Below are 19765 nucleotides of genomic sequence, written 5' to 3'. Positions count from 1 at the left end.
AAATAAGTTCTGAGCTTAATATTTAAATTTCAAATATCCCTTTACCATCAAAATTCCCAAGACATAATAATTAATCATTCTTTTGAATTCCAGCCATATTAAAAGAAGGACCAGCTTTTCATTTAATTTTTTTTTTACATCTTTCTACATGCTATGTGACTTTTGTCAGACTGGTAGTTGGTGTGATATTCAGTGCTGCCCTCAATGTCAAGATAAAGGGGTTTAAAAACTTTTCTCAGCAGCAAAATGTTTCAAGTTCTTTTTAAAGGCTCTTAGTATTGCGCTAATTCTAGATTAGACCTTTTTATTGTGTATTAGTTTTTTTTCAAAAGGCTGTAAATATTCAGAGCATACCTAAATGCAGGTTTTGAAAACTAGATACCGTGGTTTGGACAATATAGAATTATAGTACATTGAAAAATTGCATTGATGTTGGAGCGGGAAATAAAGCTACAGACTGGATAAAATAACTCCAGTACAAATAGATTTGTGCAGCCATCTAATTACCTGTCGATGAAGTATACAGTTCACAATCGATTTCAAGTGTTGCATCATTCTATTTCCCTTACAAATATTTAGGAAAATATTTCTTTCAAATAAATTTGGGCTGACATTTACTAAGTAACAACACCCCAGCAGCACCAGGCAATGATCGTTTCCAACAAGTGGAAGTCTAACCCTTGCCATTTTAATAGCATCCCCATCACTGAATCCCCATGATCAACATCTTGGAGGTTACCATTGGTCAGAAACTCAACTAGATTTGGCATATATGGTAGGCGCAAGACCAGGTCAGAGGCTGGGGACAAAAACAGAAGTTGCTGTAAAAGCTCAGCAGGTCTGGCAGTATCTGTGGAGAGAAATCAAAATGAACGTTTCAGGTCAGGTGATCCTTACTATTCTGAGCTTCAAGAAGACACCTCAAAGGGGCAACTGGGGGACGGGGGCAATACAGGCGCCCATGAGTGAATAAAGAAACTCAAATGTTAGAAATGTCATGAAGTGTTTATGATTGAATTACTCATCTTGGAAAGGCGTTTGTGCTCGTTAATTATAGACTTCCAGCTTCAGTGTGTGACATTGCTGTCGGGGCTTTTGTAGTCACTGCATTTTCAAAACAAACCCGTCGTAAGCTGGTTCTCAGGCGGCTGCAGTTGTTTTTCAAATGTAAAAATCTCTTGAACCTCCTCTCCATTGAAGTATTTTCATGTGAGCTATCCGGCTGTCACGTCCTGCTTTGTTAATGTCGTTTAAATCCCTGCTCTGCCTTCGATCTGACGCACACAGTCATTCCGAGAGCAGTTTCTGTGTAAGTCCTGCCCACTCCTCACATCAGCCCGTGTTTCTCAGGGTTGGTGGGTTAAAGCATCTCCCGGTCACCGCGACTCACAGCTGAACCAAGACACCCCTTAAGCTCCAACAGATTTTTTAAAAACTAACTATTTTCAAATAGTTAGAATTGACTTTATAAAGACCATTTTGTACAGTAAAACATTACAAGACTGACACGTTTTACAACTAAATAGCAACGTTATTATTAAATGTTTGCTTTATTCTCCGTGTATTTTTAATGTAAGTATAATAATTTTGGTAATCACTTTTTGCTGGTTTAATTGATAGCCTTATCACTTTCTGATTAACCTGCTCATTGGGAAGAATTGCACTGGCGCCGCTGGCCGGTACAGGCGCGTTTAGGAGTTTCGTTTCTGATTCCGGTTGCTGATTGTTTTTCGAATGTTGAGATAAATACTTTTCCGGTTGAATCTGTAGATATCAAATCTGGTTCTGAACCTGGTGGAGATGTTTGTTCCTGTTGGGTTTGGAAGGATTGTTCAGGGGGAAAATGTTGGGTGTCAGGTTCTCACGTGGTGATAGAAGCTTACAGAATGGAGTAAGTGGTAAATAAGGTGAGCTCTGAGTGGGAGTCTAGGGAGATTTCCGACTGATCTATGAGATCCCCATATCAAGGGTAAGTCTTCCTCATTGGGAATTTGTTTTTCTTTTGGTTAATTGGAAATAGCAAAGACGACATTGCTTTGTGTGAGATCTAGGTTCTGTACTCTGGTGATCAATTACAAACTTCTGCCTCGAATTGGGGGAAAAATTATCACCTTTTTGCTCAGATTCAAAAATTGACTTGCAAAATGTGACTAGAAAATTAAAACAAAACTCTGCTCGTGCACGAGCAGTCAGTGCAATTATTTATTGCGTTCCTATGAAATGACCGAAGGAAGGTTGCGTTGTCCCTATCTCTGAGGCAGGAGGTCTGGATTCAAGTCCCATCTGCTGCAGAGGTTTGTAATAACATCTCTGACCAGGTTGGTTAGAAAATGTGAGATGAAGGAGAGTGAGAGCGGTTTATAGGAATAGGTTTGAATAACTGGAGCACTGGCAGCTCGGTCTAATTCAAACGTTAGTCTTTTTACAAAGTGAAGCTTCTAAAGCAGCGAAACCCTCCCAGCTGCTGCTTCACCATGTAATGCTGTACAGTGCAGTCATATCTGGAGCTAACGTGTATCTTTTTCATCCCCCACCCCATTGCAGCTTCTCTTTGGGCATCATGAGACCGTTTCCAGCTGCATCCTTGGTCCTTCTCTTGGTGATTAGTTCCGGCTCCTCTCAGAACACCAGCAACCCGGTTCCACACCGAGGCTGTGGGTTACAGCTCCTGCCTCACTACGTGAACCTGTGCAGCCTGGATGTAATCTGGGGTATTGTTGTGGAGGCAGTGGCCGGCGCTGGAGTGCTTACTGCATTCCTCCTGATGCTGATTCTGTTGGTGAAGCTGCCGTTCATTAAAGACAAGGAGAAGAAGAGTCCTCTGGGAATCCAGTTCCTGTTCCTGTTTGGCACACTCGGCCTGTTTGGACTATCATTTGCATTTATTATCCCGGAGGATGGGAGAACGTGCCCCACCAGGAGGTTTTTGTGGGGAGTTCTGTTCGCCCTGTGCTTTTCCTGTCTCTTGGCTCAGGCCTGGAGGTTGCGCCAGTTGGTTTCCCATGGCCAAGGGCCATCAGGTTGGCTGTTGGCTGGGATCGCGGTCTGCCTGATGTTGGTGCAGGTGATCATTGCAGTGGAGTGGCTGATCCTGACTATTGTCCGGGACCGTCAGGCTGCCTGTCAATATCAGCAGATGGACTTTGTCATGGCATCGATTTACGTGATGTTCCTGATGGCTGTAACTCTCTTACTCTCCTCCTTTAGCTTGTGTGGAAAGTACAAGAAATGGAAAAAGAATGGAGCCTGTGTGCTGGTCACCATCAGCTTGTCCATCCTGATCTGGGCAGCGTGGATTGTCATGTATCTGTACGGCAACAAGGAGCTGAAGAAGCAGCCCCTGTGGGATGACCCGTCCCTCTCCATCGCGCTGGTTTCTAATGGCTGGGTATTTCTCCTGTTTCACGCTATCCCCGAGCTCCATTGCTCCATTGTCCCAAGCAAACAAGCCCCTCCTGACTACTTTGATGCCGTTCAGCCAAGAATCCGGGAGACTAACTTCGAAGAAGAATTGCAACTTCCACGCAGTTACATGGAAAATAAAGCCTTCTCTTTGGATGAGTCTGGGGCAGGTAAAAAAAACTTCTGCTTTGGTACTTTTGCCAAAGTTTTTATTCTTGTAGAACATTAACCTTTTGGTTTATTGTTGTCTTCTATTTTTTTCCTCCAAAAATAAACACATCTAACCCATAGACTGGTAATGGGAGGACACTATTCTTACCCAGGAATTAACTCACTCCATTTTTACTGCAAGATGTTGGAGGATCTTTCAGCTGTACCGAGGGAGGATGTATCAGAGGACTCGTGCAGTGAGGCAGTATGGGTAGAACTCAGGAATGGGAAGGCTGAAATCACAATGCTGGGGTATAGTACAGGCTTCCCAACTGCCACAGGGAGATAGAAATGATGATATGTAGACAGATTTTGGAAAGATGTTAAAAACAGCAGAGTTGTTTTGGTGGGTGACTTTAACTTCCCTATAATTGACTGGGACTCCCTGTACTAGGAACTTTGAGGCAGAATTTGTACAGGCCATTCAGGAGAGTTTCTTAACACAGTATGTAAAACATTAACCCCTCTCCTGGTTGGATACTGGACCTGGTTTTGGAGAATGTGCCCAGCCAGGTGAGTGAGGTGTCAGTGGGGGAACATTTTGGGAGTAGTGACAGTGAGTTTTAAGATACTCATGGATAGGGATAACGAGTCCATGGGTGAAGGTGTTTAACTGGGGGAAGGCACACTATAACAATATTAGGCAGGAACTGGAGAATGTTGATTGGAGGTAGCTGTTTGAGGGACATTTGGGAGTATTTCAAATGGCAGCTGATATGAGTTAGGAGCGGCACATTCCTGAGAGAATGAAGGATAGGTGTGGCAAGTTAGGTGAACCTTGGCTATCCAGGGATGTTAGGACTTTGGTCAAAAATAAGGAAACATAAGGTCTAGGAGGATGGGAACTGATGAAGCCCTTGAAGTATATAAGGAAAGTAGGAAGGAGCTTAAACAAGGGATTAGAAGGATTAAAAGGAGTCATGAGAGTCAATAGCAAACAGGATGAAGGAGAATCCAAAGGCCTTTTAATAATATATATAAAGCAAGAGGGTAGTCAGGGAAAGGATTGGCCCACACAAGGACAAAGGAGGGAATCTGTGTGGAGCCAGAAGATGTAGATAAAGTCCTAAATGAATACTTTGTGTTGGCATTCACCAAAGAGAAGGAATTGGTGAAGGATGACCTCAGGGAAGGGAGGGTTGAATCTCTAAACCAAGTTGCTATTAAAAAAGGAAGAGGTGTTGTGTGTCTTTCAAAATATTAAAGTAGATAAGTCCCTGGACCTTGATGGGATCTATCCCAGAAAATCAAGGGAGACAAGAGAACAAATTGTGGGAGCATTGACAGACATTTTTGTATCCTCTTTTGCCACAGATGGGGTCCCAGAGGACTGGAAAATAGCCAACGTTGTCCCATTATCACTGTTATCCTTCTTAAATAATTCAGAAAAGTACAGACCTGTGAGTGTCTCATTGGTCGGGAAATCTATTGGAATAGATTTTCGGGGACAAGATCTATACACATTCAGAAGCAAATAGACTTATTAGTGATAGACAGTGCTGGGGGAGGTAGAGTTTTTTTTTGAGGAGGTGATGAAGATGATTGAGGGAAAAGTGGTTGATGTTGCCTACATTAACTTCAATAAAGCCTTTGACAAGGTTCCTCATGGCAGACTGGTACAAAAGGTGAAGTCACATGGTATCAGGGGTGAGCTGGCAAGATGGATACCGAGCTGGCTTAGTCATAGACAGAGGGTAGTGGTGGAATAATGTTTTTTGAAATGGAGGGTTGTGATGAGTGGTGTTCCACAGGGATCAGTGCTGGGATCTCTGCTGTTCGTAGTCTATATAAATGATTTGGAGGAAAACATAGTTGGTCTAATTAGTAAGTTTGTGGACGATACAAAGATTTGTGGATATTGAGGATTGTCAGAGAATACAGCAGGATACAGATCAGTTGGATGCTTGGGCAGAAAAATGGCAGATAGTTTATTCTAGACAAACATGAGGTGATTCATTTTGGAAGGTCAAGTACAGGTGGAAATTATACAGTAAATGGCAGAACCTTTAGGAGTATTGATCTGCAGAGGGATCTGGGTGTGCAGGTCCACAGATCACTGAAGGTGGCAGCACAGGTAGATAGTGTTTTTTTTAAAAAAAAGGCCTATGGCATGCTTGGCTTCATGGCAAGTGGCATTGAATGTAAGGATAGACAAGTTATGCTGCAGCTTATAGAATTTTAGTTAGGCCACACTTGGAATATTAGCTACGTTCTGGTCACCACACTACCAGAAGGATGTGGATGCTTTGGAGAAAGTAGAGAAAAGGTTTACCAGGATGTTGCCTGGTATGGGGGGTTTTAATGATGGAGAAAAGTTAGTCAGACCACTGTCAAGATGTTGGAGTGAGGACAGGGAAAAGTAGGCAGGAAAGTTTGAGAGATTTGCAAGGCAGGTTTTTCACACAAAGGGTGATGTGTGAATGGAACATGCTGCTAGAGGAGGTGGTGGAGGCAGATACAATAGCAGCATTCAAGAAACACCTGGACGAATACATGAATAGGAAGGGAATAGAAGGATACAGATTCTGTAAGAGAAGATCGTTTTAGTATGAAAATATAAAATGTGGGCCAAAGGTTCTGTTCCTGAGCTGAATTTGTTTTTTGTTCTTTGATATTGCTGAATATTTCTAAAAAATGATAGCCACTAGAAGGGCTGCACAGACACATTAACCCGAAAATGTTTACTGTATTGTGTAGTTCAGATATTATAAGCCATTATATTTGGTTTCTATTGATTTACTGGAATTACTTTTTCACCATGTCATGCATTGAAGTAGTGGAATAAAGTATTAGATTTTTAAAAGTTTGAGGTTTAGTTGTATTGCTTTGGTTTTATACCACTATGCAAATTTTTCTTTTATTTTATCCCATGACAGCTTTTAAATCAGGATTTCGCAATGGCAGTCTGGGTCATAGACCCAATATTCAACTTCGCAGTAATGTCTATCAACCCACTGAAATGGCAGTTGTTCTTAATGGTGGAAACGTAAGTTTTTTTTTAAAAAATAACAATCCATTATTGACCCATGAATTTAACTCCTGTTAGTAAACCTACATTTTAATTTTATCTGAAAGTGGAAAACTTGTACTAATTTATAAGTTGATCTTAAAATCCTGTTTGAAACTAAACAGCTTGGAATTATGAAAACATCTTCTGCATTGTTGGATAATATTGTCAAGTATTAACTTAAAATTCCCATGTATTTCATCTAAAATATTTCAGCCTTCACACTCATAGATGGAGTTAAAATAAGCAACTATTTTACATGCTCACTATTTATATATAAAGTTGCTGACCTTAATAGTGCCATCTTCCCCAGCTGCCAAGAGGCTGAATCAGCATGGGTAGAATCTCAGCTTTTTGTTCCAATTTTGAGATCAGCTTCCCATCTCTTATCTACTTTTTTCTCTCGAAGAAAGTTGACTATTGAATTTTGTGTACTTTTATTTTAAATTTCTGAAGCACAGAACAAGTGTCTGATTTCTAAAACTTGTGGGTGCCTTACTCAATTGAGCTTAGCATCCCCACTAAAAAAAATGTTTTCATAGGTTACCCTCCTTTTTTAAAAAAAGTTATTTTAATTAAACCTTAACATTTTTAGGCAGTATTAAGAAGTTTGTTTGTTTCTCTGAACTGACTTGCAAGTGGAGGTAGACAGTACAGGACACAGGAGGATTTTATACATTCGGGCAAAAGCCCTTCATGAGGAAACGTCGATTTTGAAGCTACTTGGATGCTGCCTGAACTGCTGTGCTCTTCCAGCACCACTAATCCAGAATCCATTCCTCACACACCAGCCGAGCACCAAGCTCTGGCTAAAAGTTCAATAGGAATGTTGAGGACAAGGTGTGGTGTGCCCAATATCCCAAATGGCTGCCACACACCAATTTATGCTGGGTTCAATGGATTTTTGCATTCAGGCAAGACTTCTCCTTTTATCTGGAGGAGATTGGATTGGCTAACAGCTTTGTAGTGCCAGAAGTACTACAGGGACTACAGACAATTTCCAAAGCTGAGGGACCCAACAAATCATGATGCCCAGAACTGGGAGTCTGATGAAGTGGGAGAATTGACTGAACTGCCGGGTTCAAGAGGTTGGGAGGGCATGGATGCTCTTGTTGAATGGGGGTGCCTTTTAAAATTAATCTCAGGATGTGATCTTGGTCAGCTGGGCAAGTGGGCTGAGAAATGGCAAATGGAGTTTTAATATAGATAGGTGTGAGGTGTTGCATTTTGGAACGTGAAATCATAGGTGAATCATAGGGTCTTAAGGAGTGTAGTGGAACAGAGGGACCTTGGAGTTCAAGTGCATGGTTTTCTGAAAATGGAGTCACAGGTAGACAGGGCAAGGAAGAAAGCTTTTGGCACACTGGCTTTCATCAGTCAGGGCACTGAGTATAGAAGTTGGGAAGTTACATTGCAGTTGTACAGGATGTTGGTTAGGCTGCTGAGTGTTATGTTCAGTTTTGCTCATCTTTTTAGTAGAAAGGAGGTTATTAAACTGGAAAGGGTGCAGAAAAAATTTACAAGCATGTTGTCAGGACTCAAGGGTCTGAGTTCAGGGAGAGGTTGGACAAGTTAGGACTTTCTTCTTCAGTGTATGGGAGATGGTGGGGGGGATTTTTTTTATAGGAGTGTATAAAATCATGAGAGGCATGGATAGGGTGAATGCACTCAGTTGTTTTTCCAGGGTTGGAGAATTGAGGACTAGAAGGAACCAGTTTAAGGTTAGAGGGGAAAGAATAAAAGGGAACCTGAGGGGCAATTATTTTACACAGAGGGTGGTACGCATACAGAAGGAGCTGCCAACAGAAGTGGTTGAGGCAGGTACATTAACAACATTTTAAAAGGCATTTAGACAAATACATGGATAGGAAGGGTTTAGAAGGATATGGGCCAAGTGCAGTGAAATGGAGTTCATGATGGACATTTTGGTCGGCATGGACCAGTTTGGGCCAAAGGGCCTGTCTCCATGCTGTAGGACTCTGGGTGTTACTGACTCAGCAGTATTTCTTGTTCATTCCTAACTGTCCATGAGGATTTTGGTGAGTCACTGCAGCCCACATTTTGTAAGTTAACCCGCAATGCCCTTAGGGAGGGAGTTTCAGGATTTTTGACCCAGCGACATTGATGGATTGGTGATATATCTCTAAGCTAGGATGTTGAATGGCTTAGAAGTGAACTTATGGATCATGACGTTGCTATATGCAGCCCTTCCTTCTAGATGGAAGTGGCTGTGGGTTTGGAAAGTGCTGTCATATAAGCCTTGATGAAGTTCTACAGTGCATCTTGTAGATTGTGCAGCAGGAATAGTGTGCACTTTGATGTGGAGAGTGAATGTTTAAGACTATGGATGAGTTGGCAATTAAGCAAGTGCTCTTGGAGCTGTATCCATCCAGGCAAGTGAAGAATAATCCATTAAACTCTGATGTGTGCATGTAGATGCTTTGGGGAGCCAGGTGAGTTACTTGCTGCATAATTTTCAGCCTTTAACCTGCTCTCATTGTCACAGTATTTAAATTGCTGGTCCAGTTCAGTGTTTTTTTTTATCAGTGACAGTGGGGCATTCAGCAAAGGACATGTTGTTGAATGTCAAGCAGACATGGTTGGATTCTCTTGTTAGAGACAATCATAACCCACAACTTGTGTGGCACAAATGTCACTTGCCATTTGTCAGCCCAAGCCTGGATATTGTCCACATTTTGTTGCAATTGAACATGGACTGCTTCAGTATCTGAGGAGTTGCAAATGGTGCCGAACATTGTACAATCATCAGCAAATACCTGCAGCACCCCCCCCCCCCCCCCCCACCCCCACTCCAAGTCTGACCTTGTGATTGAGGGAAGGTCATTCAAACACCTGAAGATGGTTGGGCTCAGGATAGTATCCTGGAGAATTCCTGCAGCGATGCTCTAGAGCTGAGGTACCAGGTATGACTGCAGTAAGTGGAGATTATCCCATGATTGCTATTGCTCCTTGATGCCATGCTCAGTCAACTGCTGTCTTGATGTCAAGGGCTTTCACTTGCCTACCATGTTATCAAAATTTAAAGTACGCTTCTGCATGTAATTATTTGCTTTCAACATATCCAGTAAGTTTTAGCTCTTGCCTACTGTGAAAATATATCAACTTCATGACATTTTAATGCAGTAACTGGTAACAACAAAATGTAACTGTCACAAAGCTAAAAGAGGAATGGCACAAATTAAAGGTGTTTTCATTTAATTGCATAGTTGTTCCTTGAAGTACATGAATTGCTCCTTATGAGGGCCAGTACAGACGTGATGGACCAAATAGCGTTCTCCTATGCTGTAATAATTTAAGCATAAAAATAAATTTTAACATTTTAAATTTCAGCTTTTGAACTTTAAGGCTGAGAGAGACTGATTACAAATCAGTAAGGGAATTGCAGCATTATAGAAAAGGCAGGAAAGTAGAGTTGAGGATTATCAGATCAGCCATGATCTGTTTGAATGGCAAAGCCATCTCAATAGGCCGAATGGCCTACTTCTCCTGTGTTCTGTTATTAAGGTATTGCACATTGTAGGTGAAATGAGGACTGCAGATGCTGGAGATCAGAATCGAATGTGTGGTGCTAGAAAAGCACAACAGGTCAGGCAGCATCAAAGGAGCAGGAAAATCGATGTATTGGACTAAAGCCCTTAATCAGGAATGAGTCCATGTTGATTTTCCGCTCCCCAGATGCTGCCTGACCTGCTATGCTTTTCCAGCACCACACTCTCAACTCTATTGCATATTGTAACCTATTTGGCTAAGGTACAACTTTTTAAAAATAGTTTTGGCAAAAGATATCTGTTTTAACTTCTAGCCAGTAACTATAAGTTTTCACTACTTTTTCAGATACCATCAGCTCCTCCAAGCTATGCAGGAAGACACCTTTGGTGAAAACTAAACAATTTTTAAGTTATGAGCAAACTCCATCAATTCAAATGGTGAAGATGGTGGTAGCAACATGAGTTGGAGCAAATGGAAGCCCAGTCAATTGGGAATTTATTCTAATGTGATCTTTTATAGGATGTACAGCAAAGCTTATATCTTTACATGAAATCAGCCTCCATATGAAGAGGAGAACCTTTGCAGCTCGGAGTATTTTTGTGTTGATGTGTATATATAGGGATTATATTAAATTAATAAACTGGCTGTGTGTAACTTTCAATATTGCTTCATTTCTGCAAAACCAGTATCTACTAGATATTACATTGAAACACCCTGCAGGAGATGGGGATGATTTTTCTATCTTTTGTGATTTTATTGCAGCACTAGTAATGTATGTCATTAATCAGACCAGTTAATTGAAACTGAGCAGTAATTTTAATATAGTTATTCAGCTATTTCCTAATATCCTATAGAAAAGCTGTAATGTAAATTGTGGCAATTGACCGTTCTTTCAAGTGTAGTTTTATTCTAAACCTTCAGTAATGTTTTCCTTTGGCAATAGAGATTCAGTTTGGTGGGTGTGTACTTTATACAGGAAGAGAGAGAGAGAGATGGAAGTTTTGATCATTAAAAACACTAATGTGCTTTGTATGCAATAAGTTTTGTTTTGTTAATGCCATACTTATAGTTAAAATAGTGGAACAGAAGATTAGTCAAATATAGACTTTTAAAGCTTGTATATACCTCATCCTTAATTATCCACTTTTTAAATAATAGCTTCAATTTTGAAACATCAACTAGCCAAACTTCTTGTAGCTACAGGAAGAAATTTCCATTTGGCTCATCAAAATATAAAGCCACTTCATTGACTTTTTTCAAAACATAGGATACACTAAGGACAGAATTACAGACATTGGCAGAAAACAAGATTAAAAAAAAACAATTGCTCTTTCACATACTGCAAAGCCAAATATCTCAGTTCACAGCCTGTCTTTGGCACAACAGAATTTATAACCAAACTACTGCTCAAACAATTGACAAGTCTATTAAATGTTGTGCTTTTTGTAACAGGACCGTGAAAGTTTTGCACAGTTTTTACAAACTAATGAAGACAATCAATTTTGTGCATATACCTGTCTGTTCACATGTGCGGGAGTGCATAAGTATAATTATAGATATGTCACATGTTGATAATATGAAGCATGTGCAAAAGTTTTATTTTCAAGATGCTACTAAAATAAATGAGATTATATTTACTTAGTGTCAAATGTCTTTGCTTTTGAAATGCAGAACATTCAACAGTCAAATACAAATTGGAGAACAAAAAACAATTTGCATGCAATTAATCACAAGCTTCTCTGATGCTCAGCATTATTTCATACTGGGTAGGTGAAGGTACTTTAACAGGCACTTCCTCAGAAGAGTGGGGAATAGACTCTTCAGGGTCTTCCATTTTCTGTCCAACTATATAAAAAGTAAAACAATTCATCAGTCAAACTATAAAATATGAATTTTTAACAATGGTTTATAGAATCATTACTAACCAGTTAATAATACTTAATCTTTCATTGAGAACAGGAATAAAGCAAAGGAAATGTTCACTTTAGCTGTAAGCTTCAAATCCTGAAACTGGCTGTTACTGCACCTTTTTTGAGTTCTGAACTACTTTTGGACCCAAAGGATAGTGAAGCAGACTTCAATATTGAAGTCCATCTCTTTCTTTGGAAAAGGCTATAGCAATGTTTTTGAACAAACTGAAACATCACTCAACTATGCAAGGTGTAGGGCAGGCCTCTGGAAATGGTGAGAAAGAAGGGATGCGTTCTACCATGAGAGCTAGCTTTGAGCCTGAAAGCATTGTTTGAGCTGAAATCACTACATTGATGGTAATGTACTTTTTTAATGTTGGAAGCTCAAAAAAAAATGGACTTTGTATCTGTTTAGGCTTCATTGCTCAGACCTTTTTGAGGATAGAAATTGGGAAGTCATCTTGAGGTTGTACAGGTAATTGGTGACTGTGAGTGTGGTGCTGGAAAAGCACAGCAGGTCAGGCAGCATCCTAGGAGCAGGACTATCGACGTTTTGGGCAAAAGCTCTTCGTCAGGTCATTGGTGAGATCTCTTCTGGAGTACTGTGTCCATTTCTGGTTGCCCTGTTATAGAAAGGATATTACTAAACTGGAGAAGGTTCAGAAAAGATTTACCAGGATGTTGGTGGGAATGGAGGGTTTGAGTTATAAGGAGAGGCTACATAGGCTGGGAATTTTCACTAAAGTGTAGGAGGTTGAGGGGTCACTTTTCTAGAGGTTTAAAAATTATGATGGATAAAGATTTAAAAAAACATGGGGGGGGGGGCAACTCTTACATAATGGCTTCTGTGGGATGAACTTCCAGAACTAGAGGCCATAGGTTTAGGGTGAGAGGGGAAAGATATAAAAGAGACCTATGGGGCAACTTTTTCACCCAGAGGGTGGTACGTGTATGAAATAAGCTGCCAGAGGAAGTGGTGGAGGCTGGTACAATTGCAACATTTAAGAGGCATTTGGATGGGTTATATGAATAGGTAGGGTTTGGAGGGATATGGGCTGGGTGCTGGCAGGTGGGACTAGATTGAGTTGGGATACCTGGTTGGCATGGATGGATTGGACCAGAACAGTCTGTTTTTGTGCTGTACATCGCTTTGACTCTATAAGTGGTGGTGTAGGTACAGTTACAACTTTTAAAAGACATTTAGATAAGTACATGAATAAGAAATGTTTGGAGGGGTGTGGGCCAAGTGCAGGCAGGTGGGAGTAGTTTAGCTGGGATTAAGGATGGCATAAACTGGTTAGACCGAAGGGTTTTTTTCCTTGCTGTATGACCCTATGAGAAGGTAATTTTTGGAAGCACATAACTATTTTTAAACTTGGGGGTGAAGATATGAATAATGCCATTTATTAGCCAAAATATTTAGTTAAATATTTGAATATGCCAGATCCAGTTGTATAGATTTTACTTTAAATTTATGGGTTGTGGGTGTCACTGGCTTGACCACAATTATTGCTAATGGTAGTGAGCTGCTGCAGTCCTTGGAGTGTGGGGACCCGCGCACACACACATCACCTAATTGAGACATGGTGACAGGGGAGTTGGGTCATTTGCTTTATTGTGGGGAAACACTTTTTTTGTTCATTCTTTTTGAATGTCCATATTGGTGGAATATGGCTGATATGCAGACTCAGCTGGTCCTCCCTTCCCTGCACTGCAAAGGATATTGTCTGAGATCACTCTCAGCAGGAACAAATAAAATTTCTTATGAGTGAACCCAAAGTCCTGTTAGGTCTTTCAGCCACCACTGAGAGATTGATTGATTGATTCATCTGAATGATACAGACCTTTAGGTCTGTCATTGTCTTAACTGCCCCCAGGATGCCTGGCTCTTCTCACTTCACTCCTCTGTATTCCCGACCTCACCCTGTTCTTCCCCAGATCCCTCATGCCCGAGCCCACTCCAAAACACTTCCATCGTCACTGACATACTATTGCCAGCCTTGAGTTTCCATGCTAGAATCCATTCTCCTGAACCTGCCATTATGTGGTAGACTTCAACCAGGAAAACCACTGACATTGTACACAGTCACTCAAAGCCAATTGGCTTTGGCTTGATATTCAAGTCCTTAGCTCCCTGAAAGTGGCCAAGCATGTAGATCAGATGGTAAAGAAGGCATATGGCATGGTTGGCTTTATTGGTCAAGGCAGTGAGTGCAACATTCAGGATGTTATATTGCAGCTTTATAAGACTTTGGTTAGGCCACGCTTAGAGTACCATGTTCAATTTTGTCACCTCATCTACAAGAAGGATGTGAAGGCTTTGGAGAGGGTGCAGAAGAGGTTTATCAGGATGCTGCCCAGATTAGAGGGTATGAGCTTTAAGGAGACGTTAGAGAAGCTAGGGTTGTTTTCTCTCGAATGGTAGAGGCTGAGGGGACACTCAATAGAGGTTTAGAAAAATTATGAGATGCATAGGTAGGGTTAACAGTCAGAATCTTTTTCCCAGAGCTGAAATATCTAATACTGGGGCATACATTAAAAGTGAGAGGGGGGGAAAGTTCAAAGATGAGAGGGGGAAAGTTCAAAGATGTGAGGGGCAAGTTTTTTATATAGAGTGATAGGTTTCTGGAACACACTGCCAGGGGTGGTGGTGAAGGCAGATATGATAGGGATGTTTAAGGGAGTTTTGGAAAAGCACATGAATGTGTAAGGAGTGGAGCGATACAGACCAAGGGCAGGCAGAAGGGATCAGTATAATTTGGTGTCATGTTCAGCACACCATTATGGGCTGAAGGGCCCATTCCTGTGCCATATTGTTCTATGTTCTATGATGTTGTACACAACCCTTGAAAGATCGCATACACTCTCTCACACACTCTCTGGGACTATGGTGACTTTTACCTAAATGAGATCATTTGTCTGGATTAAGCGTTACTCGGGGAACATTGTATCATGAGGTTTTGGTTGTTTCTATCAGTTACTTTTCTGAAGGTTTATCTTTTTAAAACCAGGTCAGAGATCATTCTGGAATAGTCACCTAATCCCATATTGTGTTAGTGTTGGTGACTGTAAACTCCTGTGGTGTTAATAGAAATAATGTTTTGACGATATTTTGTGAAAGAAATGGTAAACAATGTAAGGCCAGTAGCTTTGATTTCAGTTCAGAAGAATCTTGCATGAATAAGTTTTTCAATTCATTTCATATGAAATTGGCTGAGGTACAGGAAACAGTAATGGTTAATGGATGTTTCTCAGGCTGGAGGGACGTTTGTCATGGAGTTTCCTGGGGTCACTGTTCAGACCCTTGTTTTTCCTGAAAAATAGTTAAGATCTAGACCTAGTGAACAAATGAAAGCATTATGAATTGTGAGGATTATAGTGTAGAACTGTTACACTCCTTCCATGGAAAGTATATATTTCCTTTGGATTCAGGGCAGGAATACATTATCTCAGCAAAAGGGTTAAGCTGGTGCAGTTTCAAAACCAGCAGAGTGTTATTAGAACTGAGAAAGTTTCAGCTCTCATATTCGTGAAAAAGTTCATGTTGGCAGGTTTGGAATTGCTCACTGAAAAAGGCTGTATCCGTAGTTAGATTGTTGGCAGCAGTTTATTAAACAGTATTGCAGGTGGATAATACATGTCCCCTACTTTAATATCAGTCCCAGCTCTTCCAATCTGTAATGGATTATACTTGCTAAGGACCAGCATAGATATTCATATCATGCCCTGACTCTACAGGAACATTCTGCACACACACATTTAAAACAGCTTCACTATTTTGCTGTTATTCTGCTCCTAAAATAGTATCACTTGAGTGTGTGCCTATTACACACATTATTTATCCACGCTACCCGGGGTTTACTCTTCTAATGATTTCAGCACAGGATATGGAAGATTCCAGTTCAATTTCTGAATAATGGTAATATCCAGAATGTTAATAATGGGAGATGCCATTGAATGTCAAGGGATTGGATTCACTTTTGTGGAGATGGTCATGGTGTGGCACTTGTGTGATTGCTAATTCTCAGTTGTTCGCCCAAGCCTGGAGATTGTCCAGGTCTTGCTGCTTTTGGACATGGTCTGCTTCAGTATCTGAAAAGTCATGAATGATGCTGAACATTGTGCAATTGTCAACAAACATCTCCACTTCTGACCTTATAATGAAGGGAAGGTCATTGAAGCAGTTCAACATGATGGGGCCAGGGATAATGGTTTGAGGATTTCCTGCCGAGAGCAAAAATCTGAGAAACTCATCATTGAGAGAATTGCAAAGACTAAAGACTGTTTGTTTGAGAGAATAAATTCTTCCTCATCTTCAAAGGGGGAGCTGTTTACTTTGAAACTATGCCTTGTTCTACATTTGTCCACATTGGGAAGCAGTTGCTCAGAATCTATCCTACACTCCACCCCATCGTCAGAATTTCATGTTTCAATCAGATCAACTCTTGTTCTGCAAAGCTCCCATGTGTACAGGGGCCCAACCTGTTCAACCTTTATTCATCGACCTGCTTCATCCCAGGAATAAGCCTAATGAATCTTCTCTGAACTGTTTCCAATGCAAGTATATTCAACCTTTAAAACCGAAACTGTACACAAATTCAGATACAGCCTCACCAACCTCTAGCAAGACATTTGCTCCATCCCTAACATTCTTATACCTTCCTAATTATTATTGTACCAGTGGTATCATTACAAAGATATCTAATAGACACTATACTTTTAAGTCAGCTAGTTGATATAACTATTGACACTCTAATATAAATGTTCTCCATTTTTTTCTCTGTACATTCATTTAGTTAGTTGGTCAGCAGCACAAGTTAGTCAGCCAGTCATCCATATATAGTATGTAATTTCAACATCAGTAAGCAAAGAACCCTGATTATATGGAAGGCTGATATGTCATCTTAGAGCATATTGTTAGTTGTTAATAAACTTTCAGATACAGGTAGCCCCTGCTATCTATAGTCTATAGTCTATCTTTCATTTTTCCACCCCGTCTCTCTGACTTAACTTGTCAATATTCATAGAGTCATACAGCATGGAAACAGGTCTTTTGGCCCAACTTGTCCATGCTGACCAGGTTTCCTAACCCGAACTACTTGGATTTGTCTGCACTTGGCCTATATCCCTCTAAACATATTCTATCCATGTATCTGTCCAAATGCCTTTTAAATGTTGTAATTGTACTTGCCTCTACCATTTCCTCTGGTAACTCATTCCATATATGCACCACCCTCTGTGTGCAAATGTTGCCCCTTCATGTGCCTTTTAAATCTTTCCCTCTCACCTTAAAACTATAGTTTTGGACTCCTCTACCCTGAGGAAAAGATCTTTGCTATTCAACTTAAAATTTTACAAACCTCTATAAGGTTACCCTTCAGTCTCCTATGCTCCAGGGAAAATAGTCCCAGCCTATCCAACCTCCTCTTATAGCTCAAACCTTCCAGTTTCAGTAACATCCTTGTAAATATTTTTGCATCCTTTCCAGTTTAATAACATCCTTCCTGTTGCAGGGCGACTAGAATTGTGCACAGCGTGTTGTATATGAGGGACTGAGTGTGTTTGTGGGAACGTGTGTTTGTGGGAACGTGTGGTTGTGTGAGAGTGTGTGTATGTGCAAGGGTCTGTGCATGTTTGGAAGAGAGAGTGTGTGACTGTGTCAGAGACGGAGAGAGAGAGAGAGATAGTGCGCCTTTGCAGATGCTTTGTAAATTAAAATTAACAGCTGTTAGCAGCTGTCATCAAATGGAATCTGAAGTGATACACTCCATGATGGCAGAGCTGTGAATGTGAAATTTTATCCACTTGAAATGAGACAGCATAAAAGAACATACAATGCTAATATGACTTCACATGATGGCTGTAAGTTATTAATGGAAAGAATGAGCAAAGCTCCATTAGACACAAGGGCTGTCAGTAGGCTACCCTGCTGGGAAACTGCATTGTAGGTTTCCACTAAGCATGTATGGAAAAAATTGTTTCCTAAATAGTCTAACTCTAAGTTTAAATTACTAGCTTTTACAAATAATCATTTAGAAATATACAACTCGAGTATTGCTGAGAAGTGACACATTTTGTGGAAGGTTTTTGTCTTGCTTTGACCAGAACAATTTATACAATACCAATTGCCAGGGAAAACCAACATTTATACTGCACTGACAGCAGAATATTCACTGGTTCGTAAGTGAAGTCTGATTGGTAGCCTGCATTGCCATGGCCAAGCAGCCAGTAATGATGAGTGACAGTTATGTCAAGCTTCATTGAAATTTTGAATCAGTTGGTTGACTTTGTTTAAGCCATTGCCCTAAGAAATGAACCAGAGAAAAGCTCTCACTTACTTTGTTGAATTGATGCAGGCACAGTCTATGTGCATGTTCTTTCTGTCTGAAAGAACAGAGCCTTCTGTATTAATATATGCAGCTGCCAGCAGCATTGCACTATGAACTCCAAACTGGGTTGTCAGTGTAATCTTTGGCTCACAGGATCATCCAGCAAATGTTGCCCAATTATGGAACTGTATCTCATGTTGGACACTATTGCGAGTTTTGTAGGTGCGGGCTGGCTGGGTACAATCAATACCTTGCTGGTTGTGAACAGCTGAAGGGATCAATTTTGCACCTTCTTCAGTAATTCTATATCATTTTTATGACATACCTTTCAAGCCAGTTCATAGAACTCTAAATGTGTTCTGACCAAGACATTTTTACTTTTCAATTCTATCCCTCAAGAAATAAATCCTAGTGATTATTTTTTGCATAGCTTTATTAACCTTATCACTACTCTCTGTAATTTGTATGCCTGTCCAGAATCCACTGCACCTAACCCCATTTTAATACTTATATTGAATACGTGATCAAATTGTTTCAAAACATATCACGTTACCCTTACCTACATTGAAGTTAATTTGCCAATTACATGCCCATTCTAAAATTTTATTAAGTTATTAATGCTCTACATTAACTGGCTCCTCAATTTTGTGGCATCCACAAATATAGAAACTGTACTTTCAGTTCAAGTCCAAATCACTCCCATAATTCATTAACAATGGGGATCCCACAACTAATCTTTCCTATGTTTTGCCAGTCTGAAAAACCTTTGCTCTCTATTTCCTGTTTACCAACTTGTCTGACATTTCAATTCTGATTCTGCATGCTGACCTTTTCCATGAGACTAATGAGCAAAACCCCTTTGAAGATCCACCATATCTTTGAATTGTTACTTCTGTAAACATTGAAATAAGGTTTAAATAAATTCCAACGTGATCTTCTCTTTGAAATTCCTGTTGACTAAATTTATTATTGTTTTGGTTTCTATAAGTTTGTCTGACACATCTTCAAATGAAAATTCCATTGTCTGTCCTAGCACCAAAGCTAAACTAATCGATTTATGTTTTTCTGGACTTTTTATATTAAATATCAAAACTCATTGACTTTTTTCCTATTTAATATGTGTACACTATATTTGTAATCAAGCCCTTATATCTCTGCCCTAACTTCTTTAATTATCTTTAATTCTTTGAGGAATAAGTGATGTCATTTCTAGACTATTAATTCGGTAATTTAGTGAATGTTCTGTTTGAATCCCACTACGTCAGATGGTTGAATTTGAGTTCAATATACAATATCCAGAATTAAGAATCTAATGGTTACCATGAAACCATTGCTATTGTTGGAAAAAACTTATCTGGATTCACCAATATCCTGCAGGGAAGGAAATCTGTAAACCT

General features: G+C 40.1%; 2 protein-coding genes across 6 annotated transcripts in view; one reads left to right on the top strand and one right to left on the bottom strand.

The window, feature by feature from the left end:
* The first annotated feature begins 1279 nt into the window (after positions 1-1279).
* LOC140464737 (G-protein coupled receptor family C group 5 member B-like) lies at positions 1280-10790 on the top strand. Of its 4 annotated transcripts, none has more exons than XM_072560227.1 (4): positions 1280-1572; positions 2545-3572; positions 6489-6598; positions 10475-10790. In XM_072560227.1, exons 2-4 carry the CDS (start codon positions 2561-2563, stop codon positions 10517-10519), a joined length of 1167 nt encoding a protein of 388 aa, XP_072416328.1. In that variant the 5' UTR covers positions 1280-1572; positions 2545-2560; the 3' UTR covers positions 10520-10790. The 4 variants fall into 4 exon arrangements, with proteins under 4 accessions (XP_072416328.1, XP_072416327.1, XP_072416330.1 ...); XM_072560226.1 differs by lacking the exon at positions 1280-1572 and adding an exon at positions 1768-1969; XM_072560229.1 differs by lacking the exon at positions 1280-1572 and adding an exon at positions 2247-2294.
* A 911-nt stretch (positions 10791-11701) lies between these two features.
* Positions 11702-19765, bottom strand: part of iqck (IQ motif containing K) — a 97045-nt gene continuing 88981 nt past the window's right edge. For both annotated transcript variants that reach the window (XM_072560230.1, XM_072560231.1), the window contains exon 9: positions 11702-11974. In XM_072560230.1, coding sequence (XP_072416331.1) covers positions 11853-11974 — 122 coding nt within the window. In that variant the 3' untranslated portion in view covers positions 11702-11852. The remainder of the gene's footprint in view (positions 11975-19765) is intronic.

This window comes from Chiloscyllium punctatum, chromosome 40 (genome assembly GCF_047496795.1).
Source record: "Chiloscyllium punctatum isolate Juve2018m chromosome 40, sChiPun1.3, whole genome shotgun sequence".
NCBI classification, from domain to species: Eukaryota; Metazoa; Chordata; class Chondrichthyes; order Orectolobiformes; family Hemiscylliidae; genus Chiloscyllium; species Chiloscyllium punctatum.
Note: the sequence above shows the minus strand (reverse complement) of the source record. Positions and strands in the feature narration are given on the sequence as shown.

Excerpts from the sequence above, each read along its gene's own strand:
- LOC140464737 (XM_072560225.1), top strand. The coding sequence starts at position 2,480 with ATGCTGTACAGTGCAGTCATATCTGGAGCTAACGTGTATCTTTTTCAT. Across the intron at positions 3,573-6,488 it reads TTTGGATGAGTCTGGGGCAG|CTTTTAAATCAGGATTTCGC; the intron begins GTAAAAAAAACT and ends ATCCCATGACAG. Across the intron at positions 6,599-10,474 it reads TTGTTCTTAATGGTGGAAAC|ATACCATCAGCTCCTCCAAG; the intron begins GTAAGTTTTTTT and ends CTACTTTTTCAG.